Here is a 15,120-nt window from a genome sequence, read left to right as displayed (position 1 = left end):
CTGTGGCTTTTGTAAACATCCAATTGAACACGGGTTCTTTCCTGAAAACCTTTCAGGATTCAAGTTCGAAAATAGCAAAGGTAGCAGATCTACAAGCTCAAAACATGGCACGAAGTGACACTTTTTGAGCAGAGGGAGTGTAGCGGCCAGGATTACATTAGACAAATTGAAACTGGGTGAAAAACTAAATGTGTTACGAAAATCGTGGGATGAAAAATTAAATAAAAAGGAGGGCATTTAAAACACTTTCCCTCCCAATAACGAGTTACACGAGTGAATTGATTGTAGAACAGCTTCCCTCGAGTTACAAGTTTCAATTGTTTAATTTGCGTTTCTGCGTCTTCTGAAAGAATATAATATGTTCAATTTTCAAAGATTTGTGCCGCATTTTCACGATTTAAAAAAAATAGCAGACCTATACAAGGTCGTAGCGCGCTATGAGCTTGTAGATCTGCTATTTTTCAATTAGCTAAAGAATAACGTAATGCTTAAAACACCAAAAGACGGACGGAGTGGGATGGGCGACGCGTTCGGATGACGTCGCCAGCAAAGGTTATAGTCACTCTGGCATGCAAAGGGTTCTGGGAAATTGAGGCCCCAATGCTTTCCAACGGCGGCGGTTCCGCAGTCCAACTGTTTCAAGATTCTAAAATATGGAGATATAACATTAGGGTCCTGTTGTGGTCTTACCTCCTCCAGAGACGCCTGGTAACTCTCCAGACTGGTGGAGCCAGGCATCAGAGGACTCAGGCCCCGCTGGAGCTCCTCATGGCTGGGGCTCAGGAACTGCAGACACAGGGAGGGAGGCATGGGTGAATGGATGGGTAGTAGACCATGTTAGAAGGCATTTCGACACAGACACGCGGACGGATGATGGACAGATGACAGAGAGAGAGAGGCAGGGAGGGAAGGGATGTACCATGATGGACGACGCAGGTGCACGGAGTCAGAGGATGACATTTTTGGGACAGATGAGAGAGTGAACCGAATGGAGGGGAATGGAGAGAGACAATAGAGAGAGAGAGAGAGAGAGAGAGAGAGAGAAGACAATAATGGGAGTTGTGAGTTACCAACAGTGACAGCGGAGGGACACAGAGAGAGAATAGGGTATGAAAAAAAGAGAGGAGAGGGAGAGAGAGAGAGAGGATTGAGAAGAGAAGCATGGAAGAGAGGAGAGGTCTGTTAGTGTCAGGCTATTACTGCTGCTGACAAGCCGTTCTGGCCCACGTCCAACCTTAACAAGTCTAAGTGTCTGTCTGTCTGTCTGTCTGTCTGTCTGTCTGTCTCTCTCTCTCTCCCTCTCTCCCTCTCTCTCTCTCTCTGGGTGGCTCTGACTCTGAAAAGAAGCAAAATGGTCCATCATAGTTCTTCTGTACTTGGTTGCCTGTTAGCGCCGCACCACAGCTGTCACTTGTTGACAGCCAACGGCGACGGTATTATAGGGCATGTTTTGTTTGGACGGCTAAAAGGCGCTGAATGGTAATTGGATCTCAAGTTGCAAGGTGCAATTTGGCTGCTGTATAGTCTTTTTGACCTTTGTCTGTTCAGAGAGTTGTATGCCAGGCCAAGTTATTAGTTAGTTATTTATTTTATTCTTGTAGACACACATGGTTTCTCTAAAAAGCAGTGGTTCTCAATATGGGTTCAAGGGGGGGGTCCCCATTATTATGACAACCAAAAGGTACCCTTGCAGGGATAGTTCACCCCCAAAAGGACTTTTTTGCCAGCTGCTTGAAAAGCGGCTGGATAACATGGACAACACCGTGCTAGCGACCTCATTCGCTGCCTCTATAAGCCAGACCTGGGCATTGTACGGCTCAGGCTGGCTGATTCTGACCGGCCCGCGGAAGATTACTTGATAATTAGAAAAGAAAACATACTTTCATTACCATATGGGTGGACTAAAACCAGCATTGCTTTTATTTTTAAGCCCATGTATTCTCACACTGCACACAATCTGCAAATCAATTGTGCAGGTGAATTGCGTGTGACTGAGAACCTGTCTTCCTTCCTTCACCCCCCTTATATGCGAAAATGTCGGCTTTTTGGATTTATTGGTGACAACAGCGTCGGTGAATGCAAATAGCCATGAAGCCCAGCTAAGCATGCAGCTCCACAACACGGTATGGCAGGCGCATGATTACCAAACTTACTCGCAGGAGGACAAGTTAAATCCCATTATGCTTCATTGCTTTATTTAACCCGCTCAAACCCGCCTCGCCACTTGCTACATCGTAAGGCGGTGTTGTGCCCCGAATGTGGCATGCTTCTGAAGTTCAGAACGGTTGGGCGATGCGCCGTGAGCTTGTGGATCGTCTGTTTTCGGCACGTGAGTCGACAGCATTGTACCATAAAGTAAATCTGGCAGAACGTGCAGACATCAATGCCTGTCAGGCTGCCAAGTCTCAACAATATCATCACTGGTTGGCTTGTTATTGTGTTTTCAGAACGTTGTTGTTTAATGGTTGTGAGTGACTCAACAGTGCTCATCTCATGCTGATAGTAAGCAGTGCGCCATGTGGCTTGTGAAAGTGGCACCTCCAGGGTCCTCCATGGAAGAACAACTATTAAAAGAGCTACCTCTAATGTTCTCATTGTTAAAATAAAATGCTAGTATTTACATGACGTGTAACTTAAACAAAAACATCGTTTTTAACTGGGAAAGGAAACGTCTCAAGCATGCAAGTACAAAGTAAAAAAAAAAAATAACACCCATGTGAAATTTGGGGCGCTCTTATTGTACATCATCATAAATGGCCAATTACTGGTTTTTATACAGAAATAAAATTGATATTATGCATAATTAAGTTCAGCCTTTTGGCCCGGCCCTCCAAAATATTTGGAGGGCCCCTTGGGAAAAAATAATTGCCCACCCCTGCTCTAAGCCAATGGGAAACGTACCCATAAAACCCATAGTCTGAACGGCATAAAGTCCATGCTCTGAACACCGCAGCGTGAAACTGTGAGCGGAGGCAGAGGCACCCAAACTGACTATAGTTGTTCATAAACGAGAACTTGCTGCAGCTGTGAGAGCTTGCTGCAGCTGGCAATTCTTGTTAAATGCATGGATAATTGTGTCTTTATTTGTTGCATTCCTAAACAAATAATTTGATGACCAGCAGTGGTTCCCTATGGAGACACAAAGGAGACTCTTTGTGTCTCCATATAGGTAATGCAGCCTCTGCGCAGCCTGCTATCAAATTATTGGCTTAGGAACGCGATGAAATTCCAGTATCCAGTAATTGATGTAATTGACAGAAAATAAGTCATATTTTTGGGGTGAACTGCTCTTTTAAAGGTATGCAACTCTGACAGTGTAGATATGCCTTGCATTGCTCCATCTGTGTCAAACAACACTGACACTGGTAAACAGCCAAACTGTAAACAATTACTCATAAAAATAAAATAAAAAAGACAGAAAAACACCCAGGCATAAACGGGGTGGGGGGGGGGGGGGGGGGGGGGAGAACTCTGCCAGTTTCACTAGCTGAAAGAATTTACTTAACCAAGATAAGAGGACTGTTCTCCTTTTTTCTTAAGCACAAGGCTAATGACACGCTTCGAATCCTGCGTTTTTGAGAGCCTGACAAACGCTTATCTGACAAAATAATGTTTCAAGTGAAGTCAAGCGCTCCTCGCTGCTACATTAACCCTTTAAGACCGGGAAGACATCTGTGATAGTATAACCACTTTAACCATTCTGTGGGCTATACAAAAATGTGCAGATCTGCATTTTAATATTTTTGACATATTTTGAAAAGCGAAAGCGAAACTGAATCAACCTCGGGTCTTAATGCGTTAAGTATTCAACACACTCTCTGAATAGATCATTGTCCTCCTCGGTTCGGAGGAGGAAATTAGAGGTTACGCGCAGAGTCGAGTCGAGCCGCGGCGGGAGAGAGAGAGAGAGAGAGAGAGAGAGAGAGAGAGAGAGAGAGAGAGAGAGACAGAACTACATTTGCACGTTGCCGCCGCCCGAAATGCCAAGGTTTGCATAGAGGCATTGGAAAGGTCGGAGGGAGAAAATGAAAAAGATGAGATGTTAACCCATTCTGACCTGAGATCAGATTCATACGAGGTTTCCACTGGACACACACTGGTCTGATGAACCCATTCTGACCTGAGATCAGATTCTAAAAAATGTCAGTCGTTCTTCGATTTTTCAAAAATAGCAGACCTACAAGCTCGTAGCGCGCCACTCGGTGGCGCGCTATGAGCTTGTAGATCTGCTATTTTTCAATAGCTAAAGCATAACATGATGCTGAACACCAAAATGGGTTCCCGTTCAAAATGGGTTAATGGAAGTGAGTGAAGTTGGGCGACGGCGACTGTGGCATTATTGTTGTGGCTCGGTGTGATGTTGACAAAATGGCCAGTAAAAGCAAAATGTTATGACAGAGCGTGTGTGTGCGTGCGCGTGTGTGTGCGTGCGCACAGTTCTATTACTATTCTTGTGAGGCCCAAATGTCCAAACAACGTATAATTTGAGTATAGATGTTTTTGTTTGGTTATTTCTTTTGTTGCTTTTGACACGCTTTTTCTGTTGTCCCTGCTGTTTGTTTGTATGTATGGACAGACAGTGAGGAGCCCCCACCGGGAGGACGTATAGACCTTCGTACTACGCGAGCGTGTGTGTGTGTGTAGTGATGGAGTGGTGGTGAGCAGCTCTTAACCCCAGATGAACATAACAGTAATGGTTGGGAAGGTCCACGGACGCGCTCTGACTATACCCTCCTATGCTCCACCTGTCCTGTCAGCGCCCTCTAGCAGCCCAAAGCAGCATCGCATTCATCATGAATTTCAAAACAATATATCCCAGGCATTGTTCAGCGGCCACATATATTTCAATTCATGAGTTCAATGAAAAGCAAAGCTTTTGCACACCTACAGGCGACAGGTGCGTAGGAGAGGGTACGGTGCCCCAAAAATGAACAAGGACAACAACCGCAGGCTATCTTTATGGCCATAAAGATAGCCTGATGAAGGCTGCATAGGCCGAAACGTTGCTATTTCCCTGCAAATAAAAGTTGGTCACTGCATTTGAGCGGTTGTGTGCGGTTGTTTTCCTTGTTCAATTCACGAGTTCAATCAAAACATCATACAATACAGACAGAAGGTGAAGTGAAACACACACACACATATATATATATATATTTATATATTTTTTTTTTGCCTATATGTTTATTCATGTTATGTTTCGAATTATACAAAAACAACTGGCTCCCTCTCATACATTCATATTTGAATCCCTGGAAACTGTATTTGTGCCACATTGCTGTGCAGTGTATAGGTACCACGCACAAGTATATTTTACAACATTATACCGCATATTAGCCAGGTTTTGCATATTTGGAAACATAATGGCATCATCTTTCATTTCAGCACGCTGGGACAGATGAACATACAAGACAGACGCGAAGACGAGACAAATTAGACACGTATAGCCAGATGATCAGAATGATATCTCCAGGAATATCAATGCAATGCAGTGGAGCGCAAACTATTTACAAACCTAGTTCCTGCTGCTTTGAAAACCAATCCATCTCTCACGTTTCTACATTAGTCTCTATCGGGTGTTAATATTTTAAGGATTCATATTTTTTAGTTTAGTTTTTTCTTGACATATTACTGCAGTGTCATACAAAAGTAACAAAAACTGCCAAAGGGTTACCAACTCTCCATCATTTAGCTGGGGGGACCACCTGGAACCCCCTCAGGGACCACTGGTTGAGAACCACTTATAGGACCTTCATTTATACCTTTATTTTCCCTTTTTACCTCCATTATGATGAATTCCTGTTCTGTTCTTTGACTATATTGAAGTGTCTATTTGTACGTCTCTAAATTTTTTGATGAATTGAACATGGTGGGCCCTCTTGTAAACAAGTGTAATGCTTAATTGGGTCGTCCACTCAAGGTTAACAGTCTTTGTATTGAGTTTGTGCTTGAAATGTACTGTAATTCTGCAAACTGTTAATAAATGTTTCAATCCATTAATCAATCATTTACGGGGGAAAAAAAAACACTAAAAGTTATAAGCATGGAGACGAGAGGTTTCTGGAACACAGCAACCATCAACCACCAAGCACTAGTTCACAACCATAAGCACTAGTTCACAACCATAAGTACTAGTTCACTAGTTCACAACCATAAGTACTAGTTCACTAGTTCACAACCATAAGTACTAGTTCACTAGTTCACAACCATAAGTACTAGTTCACTAGTTCACAACCATAAGTACTAGTTCACTAGTTCACAACCATAAGTACTAGTTCACTAGTTCACAACCATAAGTACTAGTTCACTAGTTCACAACCATAAGTACTAGTTCACTAGTTCACAACCATAAGTACTAGTTCACTAGTTCACAACCATAAGTACTAGTTCACTAGTTCACAACCATAAGTACTAGTTCACTAGTTCACAACCATAAGTACTAGTTCACTAGTTCACAACCATAAGTACTAGTTCACTAGTTCACAACCATAAGTACTAGTTCATTAGTTACTCGTTCACTTCTACAATTTTACAATTTCAATTCAGATTCCACCAGACGTACAGCGGAGAGATCATCCATTGTTCTGGCTATACACGAGACGCGCCCCGGAGGACACAGACAGGAGGCAGACAGACAGACAGGCGGCAGGCAGACAGACAGACAGACAGACAGGTGGCAGACAGACAGACATACAGGTGGCTGGCAGACAGACAGACAGCCAGGCAGGCAGACAGCCAGGCAGGCAGACAGGCAGGCAGACAGACAGACAGACAGGCAGGCAGGCAGGCAGCGTGCCAGCTTGTAGGAGGGGGTTGTTAGCTAACAGGGCGACGGACCTGCTCAGTAACTCTCCTCCTCTTTTGCTCGGGCGACGCCGTGACATACGCTGCCTGGGTGTAGGCATAGCTTTTATAGCGCGCCTGAGACGAGGGGGAGGGGCTCCGCACACTCCCCTGAGCCACACTCACTGTGATCTGAGAGACAGAGAGGAGAGAGAGGGAGGCAGAGACAGAGAGGCAGAGAGAGAGAGGCAGAGAGAGAGGCAGAGAGAGAGAGGCATAGAGAGAGAGAGAGGCAGAGAGAGAGAGAGGCAGAGAGAGAGAGGCAGAGAGAGAGAGAGGCAGAGAGAGAGAGGCAGAGAGAGAGAGAGGCAGAGAGAGAGAGGCAGAGAGAGAGAGAGGCAGAGAGAGAGCGAGGCATAGAGAGAGAGGGAGGGAGAGAAGGACAGGTGGAGAGGAAGACAGCCGGGTAGAGAGAGACACACACACACACACAGCAGAGAGAGAGAGAGAGAGAGAGAGAGAGAGAGAGAGAGAGAGAGAGAGAGAGAGAGAGAGAGAGAGAGAGAGAGAGAGAGAGAGAGAGAGAGGGGGGTGAAGGAAGGTGAAAGATTGGAGTGAGAAATAGCATGAGATGATGATACAGAACGGACGAGGAGACAAGAAGAGATGGAGACAAAGAACAAGAGAGTGGAACAGGTGGTGTAGAGAGAGAGAGGAAAGGTTATCATAGGTGAGAGAGAGACAGAGAGAGAGAGAGAGTATGAGAGAGAGGGAGAGAATGAGAGATAAAAGAAGGGAGCAAGAGAGAGAACAAACAAAATGTGAACATTCATACATACACGTACGTACATAATGGCAAGATGAAGAGACACAGAGCGAGCGAGAGAGACAGAGCGAGAGAGAGAGAGAGACCTTTGACCTTTTAAAGCACCTTTACAAAATATTGCATCACAGTTTACTTATGGTCCTAGATGAGTATTTCTATGCATTTGATGTATTACCATGTGTCTCTTGTTCTTGCTTACTGTAAATCTCTCTGGATTAAGGGCATATCTGCTAAATGCCTCCACTGTGAATGTATACATTTGCAACTAATACTCAAAAAAAAAGCCAAAAGATGAAAACAAATACACCTTTTTCCAACAAAAAAAAAGGTCACAATTCTCCCTCCTGCACCGCACACATGCAGCGCAGTCTCCCTGAGCCCCAAAATAGGATAAGAGCCTCTGAATTATCCACTGCTTTGTCATACAGTAGGTAAACTCCACCATATACGGCGTGCTGCCACCAGTCCTTCCAGCACTGGGTCTATACGTTCCCAGCAGTTCCCTCCGTTTTCTTATTTCGAGTCCACCAAGTAGCAGGTATAGTACGTAGTACGCAGTCTCTCGGCATTGTAAGTAAGTCTCGCTGAGGCATCATGAGGCACATACAGGGCAGGGGCCTACCACCTGTTTCTGTAGCATGACACGGCTTGATGTACAGGTACATCCCCAGGACATGACGCTATAGTAAGTCACATGATGTACAGTACAAGTACGCCCCCTGGACATGATACTATAGTATGTCGCATGGACTTGAGGCCTGTTCATACTCCAGTTTTAGGTGATAAGGTGACCAACCGAAAACTACGTGACGTCACACTGCGGTGATAAGCGACTCACCGCTCACCTTATCACCTATAAGTGGAGGCCTTTGCTCCCAATCCAACCGTCGATGCCGAGTGCCAACGCAGGGAGGCATTGGGTTCCCATATTTTGATAGTGTCTGTTGTGACCCGGCCGGGGGAATCGAACCCCCCCCCCCCCCCCCCCCGAGGCCCGAGCCGACCTCCCGGTCTCTCAGGGCGGACGCTCTAACCACAGGGCCACTGAGGCGGTGCCAGGCATCCCTGCAGAGTTTGGGGGGAACCGCTGTGCGAAATGACCAAGACGAAGTGTCACAAATGCCCACGAGGGCAACTGCAATATATGTACTGGTGTATCGGCTATAGGAGATAATTACATGAGATGATTTATTCACACATGTCACAGCTTGTGTCACCCCCCCAGCAAAACAAATACTGTAGCGCCGCACATGCATCTCAATTAACTCGCAACAAGTCAGGGGCCACTGACCATATGTTCCGTGTGGGGCGCGAGGCCCCCGCGAGAGTTTGAATGCGACAACCGTCACGTCTGGCATGTCTCCCTCCGTCTGCCCTCGATGCGATGCTTCCTCTGCACTGTCTCCTCTCTCAAACTGAAGCGTGTACAATCCAACGCCAAATTGAATAAACACATTTAACCCATTCTGACCTGAGATCAGATTCTAAAAATGTCTTCTACATCCTGACAGTTTTCATTCTGACCCGAGATCAGATTCTAAAAATGTCAGTCGCTCTTCGATCTTTCAAAAATAGCAGACCTACAAGCTCTTAGCGCGCCACTCGGTGGCGCGCTATGAGCTTGTAGATCTGCTGTTTTTCAATGGCTAAAGCACAACGTAATGCTAACACCAAAACGGGTTCCCGGTCAGAATGGGTTAAACCAGGGGCTACTCAGCCGTCTTCATGGCTCGTCAGACCGAAGTATAAATATGTACAATGGGTCACTGCTTTGGCGTCGTACTGTATACCATTTGTCTTTGTGTTCTGCGGCTATTTGGAGACATGCACGTGTTCTGTTACATGTGTTCTGCGACGCATGCGACAATAATGCAAATGCATCTGACCTCATCGCCACACTTTTGTTTGCATTTGCTAAACTGGATAATGGAATATGATCACCTCTCTATTCTATTCTATATGCTATGCATGTTGTAAATAGATACTAGGTTATTGTTTTGTATATTTGCATTCATTATCATTATCGCCATCTGTATATCATATATATATATATAGTCATAGTTTTAGTCACCATAGCTTAGTTTTTATTTCGTTTTCCTCAGTGAGAAAGGTCAAAGGAAGTTTTTCGTCATAGTTTTAGTCAACGAAATAAACACCTCCATCTCTCTCCCCCACTCCCCTACCTCCCCCCTCACGCGCACACACGCACACGCACACACACACACACACACACACACACACACACACACACACACACACACACACACACACACACACACACACACACACACACACACACACACACACACACACACACACACACACACACACACACACACACACACACACACACTCCCTCTTTTCAAGCTGTTCTCAAAACTTTACTTCATTAGCGCAAAAAAGACAATAAATAAAAAAATAAAAAGCAAGCATCAAACAATGCAATTCTCAAACCCCCCCCCCCCCCCCCCCCCCCCCCCAGCAAACGTATAAACCATTATCCTCCAGGGTTTATCCCATTCTAGGCGGGAACCCCTTTTGGTGTTATGCTTTAGCTATTGAAAAATAGGTCTGCTATTTTTTTGAAAAATCGAAGAGCGACTTCTGACATAGAAGACGTTTTTAGAAATCTGATCTCAGGTCAGGATGAAAACTGTCAGGCTGTAGAAGACATTTTTAGAATCTGATCTCAGGTCAGAATGGTTTATGGTGGAGCCGAGTAGCAAACGAGGTGAGCCGTGCGACGGCGCACTCTGGTGCATCTCGTTAGGGAATAACGGGCGGCCGGCTGGCTCAAGGCATGGTTTTGAAGCCCTGCAGGTTTGTTGTTGTTCCCACCATGTACTGTGTAGCAGCCCCGCCCCCTCCTCCTCTGTTTGGAATTGTTCTCGTTTTTTTTTGTACATTTTATTTAACCCATTTTTGATTCTACAAAATGTCTTCAAAATCATGACAGTTTTCTGAAAAATAGATATGTACAAGCTCATAGTGCTTGAGCTTTTAGATCTACATTCTTTTCTACACGCTCACAATGTGTCGCATCGTGAGATTGTAGATCTGATTTCAAAAGAGTTGTATACATTAAAAAATGTGACTGTACTTTTGTTACTTTAAGTACATTTTGATACCAATACTTTTGTTCTTTTACTGAATTCCGGATTTTTACTTGTTTTTGAGTGGTGCAACCACTCCTCTGATTCAACATCCAGGCAAAAACGCAAAAACGAAGAGAACCCCAATGTATGTGCTGTGGCTGTGTCCCTGGGTCTGTCCCTGGCTGTGTCCCTGGGTCTGTCCCTGGGTCTGTCCCTGGCTGTGTCCCTGGGTCTGTCCCTGGGTGTGTCCCTGGGTGTGTCCATGGCTGTGTACCTGGGTCTGTCCCTGGGTCTGTCCCTGGGTGTGTCCCTGGGTCTGTTCCTGGCTGTGTCCCTGGCTGTGTCCCTGGGTCTGTCCCTGGCTGAGTCCCTGGCTGTGTCCCTGGCTGTGTCCCTGGGTCTGTCCCTGGCTGTGTCCCTGGCTGTGTCCCTGGGTCTGTCCCTGGCTGTGTCCCTGGGTCTGTCCCTGGCTGTGTCCCTGGGTCTGTCCCTGGCTGTGTCCCTGGCTGTGTCCCTGGGTCTGTCCCTGGCTGTGTCCCTGGGTCTGTCCCTGGCTGTGTCCCTGGGTCTGTCCCTGGCTGTGTCCCTGGCTGTGTCCCTGGGTCTGTCCCTGGGTGTAGTACCGTACAGTACCACTCACTTCAGATGGGTCTGACTTTTTACTTGTAACAGAGAATTTCAAGTTGCAGTATTGATACTTTTACTTAAGTAAACAATTTGAGTACTTTTTCCACCACAGTTTTTTTTGGCCTGTCCGTCAACCCCCTCCCTCCCTCCAGATGCACGTGTGTGCGCGCGTGCACACACACACACACACACACACACACACACACACACACACACACACACACACACACACACACACACACAAAAAGGGATATAAACATGAGCTTCTCTCAGTGCCTCTTGGCTGCAGATGGAGGTGCAAATTAGACAATACCCCAAGTCAGCACTATGGCACCATGGGCGGGAGAGAGAGAGAGAGAGAGAGAGAGGGGGGGGGGGTGTATTTTGAACCCGAACAGCTCTTTTCGGTGGACGTGTAATAAATTATTGAGCGCCCAAAAAACGCTGGCGTGCAGGCAGGGGCATGCAGGCCTTTGGGCTCGCAGTTAGAGGTCTGATCAACAGACAACAGCTCCTAACACCCTCACCCGTAACAGCCTGCCAGAGCCATTTCTCAATGTCACTTCGCATCCCGTCAGTATAAGGCTTTATTATAGTCACAAAGAAAGACTATACCTTGCAACAGACTTCAGAGGGAGAACCAGTGGCATTGGAGAGGCATAGGATATACCTCCCTCACCTTATGTGCTCCTGTTTGAGGTATAAAACAGCCCCCCAACCAGCCAGGGGTTAGCCCCCTCCCTCACCTTATGTGCTCCTGTTTTAGGTAAAAAACTGCCCCCCAACCAGGCCATCGCTACAGAGACTCACCATTTACCAAAATGGGCTCACCACTCCTCTTTTTTCTAAAGTCCTTACACTGGCTCCCTGTGTGTCAATTGTCGTTGTTTAAATGTGCTAGTGAAACTGCCTTACCACATAATAGGTTGCATTATACAAATAACTACCCTATATGAATTGTAATATAAATTGTTCTTTAATTACTCAGTTTATATAGTACATTATTGACTTCTTAGCTATTGTGCCAACCGCGCCTCTAGCCTATATTATGGCAGGCCAGTCTGGTGCATCTCAGAGGCAGGACAGGTTACAGGAGGAAAGAGGCACTGGAGCAACTCAGACAGTTTAAGCCCTTATTTTTTATAAATCAGGGTGCAAGTAAAAAAAAAGAAAGCGACAACGTTTCGATGCATCAGTCACATCTTCGTCAGGGCATGAACTACGTGATGAAGATGTGACTGATACAGTACATCAAGACATTTTTTACTTTCTTTTTTACTTGCACCCTTATAATAAAAATAAGGGCTTAAACTGTCTGAGTTGCTCCAGCGCATGCCAAAGTTCCAAAAAACTAAAAAGTTGAAGCGGAGGCTGACGTGTGCAGAGCCTTCCTAGCCGGTGAACATCTGCACAGCTGCAGGGTGCGGTGCCGTGTCCTATACACTCCTCCAGAGCACGACGTGCTGATATGTTCAACCTCTCAGGCTGTCGTTCCTTCCCGCGGGCTTCAAGATGTCCACACCGCCGTGCTTGTGTGTCCCCCGTCCCCCCCGTCCCCCGCAAATCCCTTCAAGGTATGTAGCATAGTCTGAATGACAAGACACGACGGTGAGACTGGGCAGCGCGCCTGCACGTCAAAGCTGCTGACCCTCAACACGGGAGCCCCCGGGGCGCTGCTCCCGAGCCCTCGTCTCCTCTCCTCTCCTCTCCTCTACTCTACTCTACTCCCCGCACATGCTCCAGCTTGTGGCTAACTTACACACACACACACAGCTCCAACAGTCGTCATAGAGTAAGCCGTCGACACGACCCCGTTCGTCATCGATGACAAAATCGAGAAGGTTTCATTTGTCACTAATTAGCTGTACAAGTTCACAACGAAGTGGCGTGGCGACGCATTGTGAGCTTGTATAGGTCAGATATTTTCCACTACTTGGTAGGATGGAAGTATTGCATTATATACCCAGCCAGCACGCAAGGTGGGCTGAACTAACCGGGCCCCGAGTGGGCAATGTCAGCGGGTCCCACATGGGTTTGTCCACGTGGGCGTTAAGTGGGCTCTGTACCTGGGCCATGGGTGTCATATATTTCTATTTGTACTCTGTTTCCACTGGACACACACTGGTCTGATTAATCCATTCTGACCTGAGATCAGATTCTAAAAATATCAGTCGTTCTTCGATTTTTCAAAAAATAGCAGATCTACAAGCTCGTAGCGCGCCACTCGGTGGCGCACTATGAGCTTGTAGATCTGATATTTTTCAATAGCTAAAGCACGACATGATGCTAACACCAAAATGGGTTCGCGTTCAGAATGGGTTAATTGCACTTGAGTTCCCCTGTCCATTTTTATTGTTGCTCTTTGTCAATGTATGTACGTAAATATGTTAGTGTTTCTATTTTTATTTATTTTTGCCTTCAATGTCATGTTGTATTTTTTTCTTGTTCAGCACTTTGGTCACGGCCTTTGGCTGTTGGAAATGTGCTATATAAATAAATTGATTGATTGATTGATTGATTGATTGAAGAAGGAGCGCCTTATTGATAATCCATTTGGCCACGGACCTCCTGTCTGAACATGTTTTGTGCCAGGGACCCCCAGAAGCTCCCTTGGGACAAATATTGCACTTTTTCCATCGGAAAAAAAATGGAGATCTAGGTTCAGACACCTATATGCAATCTTCTTTTGTGAATAACCGTGAAGAATTGTGCAGTCCAATTAATTTGAGTCACTCAAAATGAGACAGAATGAGAACCATGTGAGAATCGTGATATCAATTCTTGTGGAGGGAATTTGAGATTCAAATTTGGAGGTTGCCAAATCCCTGCATGGCACACGATATTTTCAGAAGGGGCTCCATGGTCCAAACAGAAGGGGCTCCATGGTCCAAACAGAAGGGGCTCCATGGTCCAAACAGAAGGGGCTCCATGGTCCAAACACATATGAATGTGCGGGTCCTTGACATAACAATGTTAGAACCACTGCACAAAAAAAAAAGATCAGATGGTTTGCTAGTTCACTTCACTTGTTTCTCTCGCTAAAACCTGGCTATGCGCTTAGCGGATCTAGAAACGCAGGTGTGTGCATCACCTCCGGCATCGACAGCGTGAGAGCCTGTCTGCAACGCGGACCACCTGCGTCCCCCCGTCCCCCCCCCACTGGTGCTTTTCAGGTTGCCGTCACCCCCCCCCCCCTCATGTCCACGCGTCCGTTGTGCAATGTCACATCCATTAGCACATCTCTGGTGAAAAGCTGTTTGAATATCCCCTCCTGGGGAGCCTGGGGTCTCTCTACGTGTGTGTGTGTGTGTGTGTGTGTGTGCGCGCGCGCAGTGCTGTTCACTGTAGCTGCGCGCTGCCATCATTAGACAGCGGTAAATATGGCCTGCTCGCTTCCATCCTGAGCAATTTGGCCGTCATCCAACTCACTTTCATCTTGTGGCTGTGTACTTCCGTTTAGTGGTTTGGGCGGCGTGCGTGTCTGTCTCGCTCTGTGAGTGCATGCTGTGTGTAGTGTCTCTGAGTGCGTGTGTACTATACATGTACTATACGTGTGTGTGTGTGTGTGTGTGTGTGTGTGTGTGTGTGTGTGCTTCAACCCCTTGGCCCTAGGCAGAATCGGCATTGCGTTCTTTAGCAGTGAAAGAAGCTACAGCGAACGGGTACTTCTGGCTGAAAGAAAGGCCCCCTGAATGTGCGTGCGTGTGTGTGTGTTCAGGGCTGACATACACAGCTCTTGCCATTTAATAATGTGTTATTACCACCATAACGGTGTTCGCAGCAGACTGCTAA

The 15,120-nt window shown here is 46.2% G+C and overlaps 1 protein-coding gene across 1 annotated transcript in view; it reads right to left on the bottom strand.

The window, feature by feature from the left end:
• The window catches only part of LOC308311384 (dystrophin-like), a 368,975-nt gene that overhangs the window by 197,459 nt on the left and 156,396 nt on the right, over nucleotides 1-15,120 (bottom strand). Inside the window, 2 exon segments of the mRNA XM_080758068.1 lie at nucleotides 691-786; nucleotides 6,835-6,972. Coding sequence (XP_080614194.1) covers nucleotides 691-786; nucleotides 6,835-6,972 — 234 coding nt within the window.

Source organism: Protomyctophum bolini, assembly GCF_963924005.1.
Source record: "Protomyctophum bolini genome assembly, chromosome: 24".
Lineage (NCBI taxonomy): Eukaryota > Metazoa > Chordata > Actinopteri > Myctophiformes > Myctophidae > Protomyctophum > Protomyctophum bolini.
The sequence above is the reverse complement of the archived record's forward strand: the minus strand, read 5'-3'. Positions and strand labels throughout refer to the sequence as shown.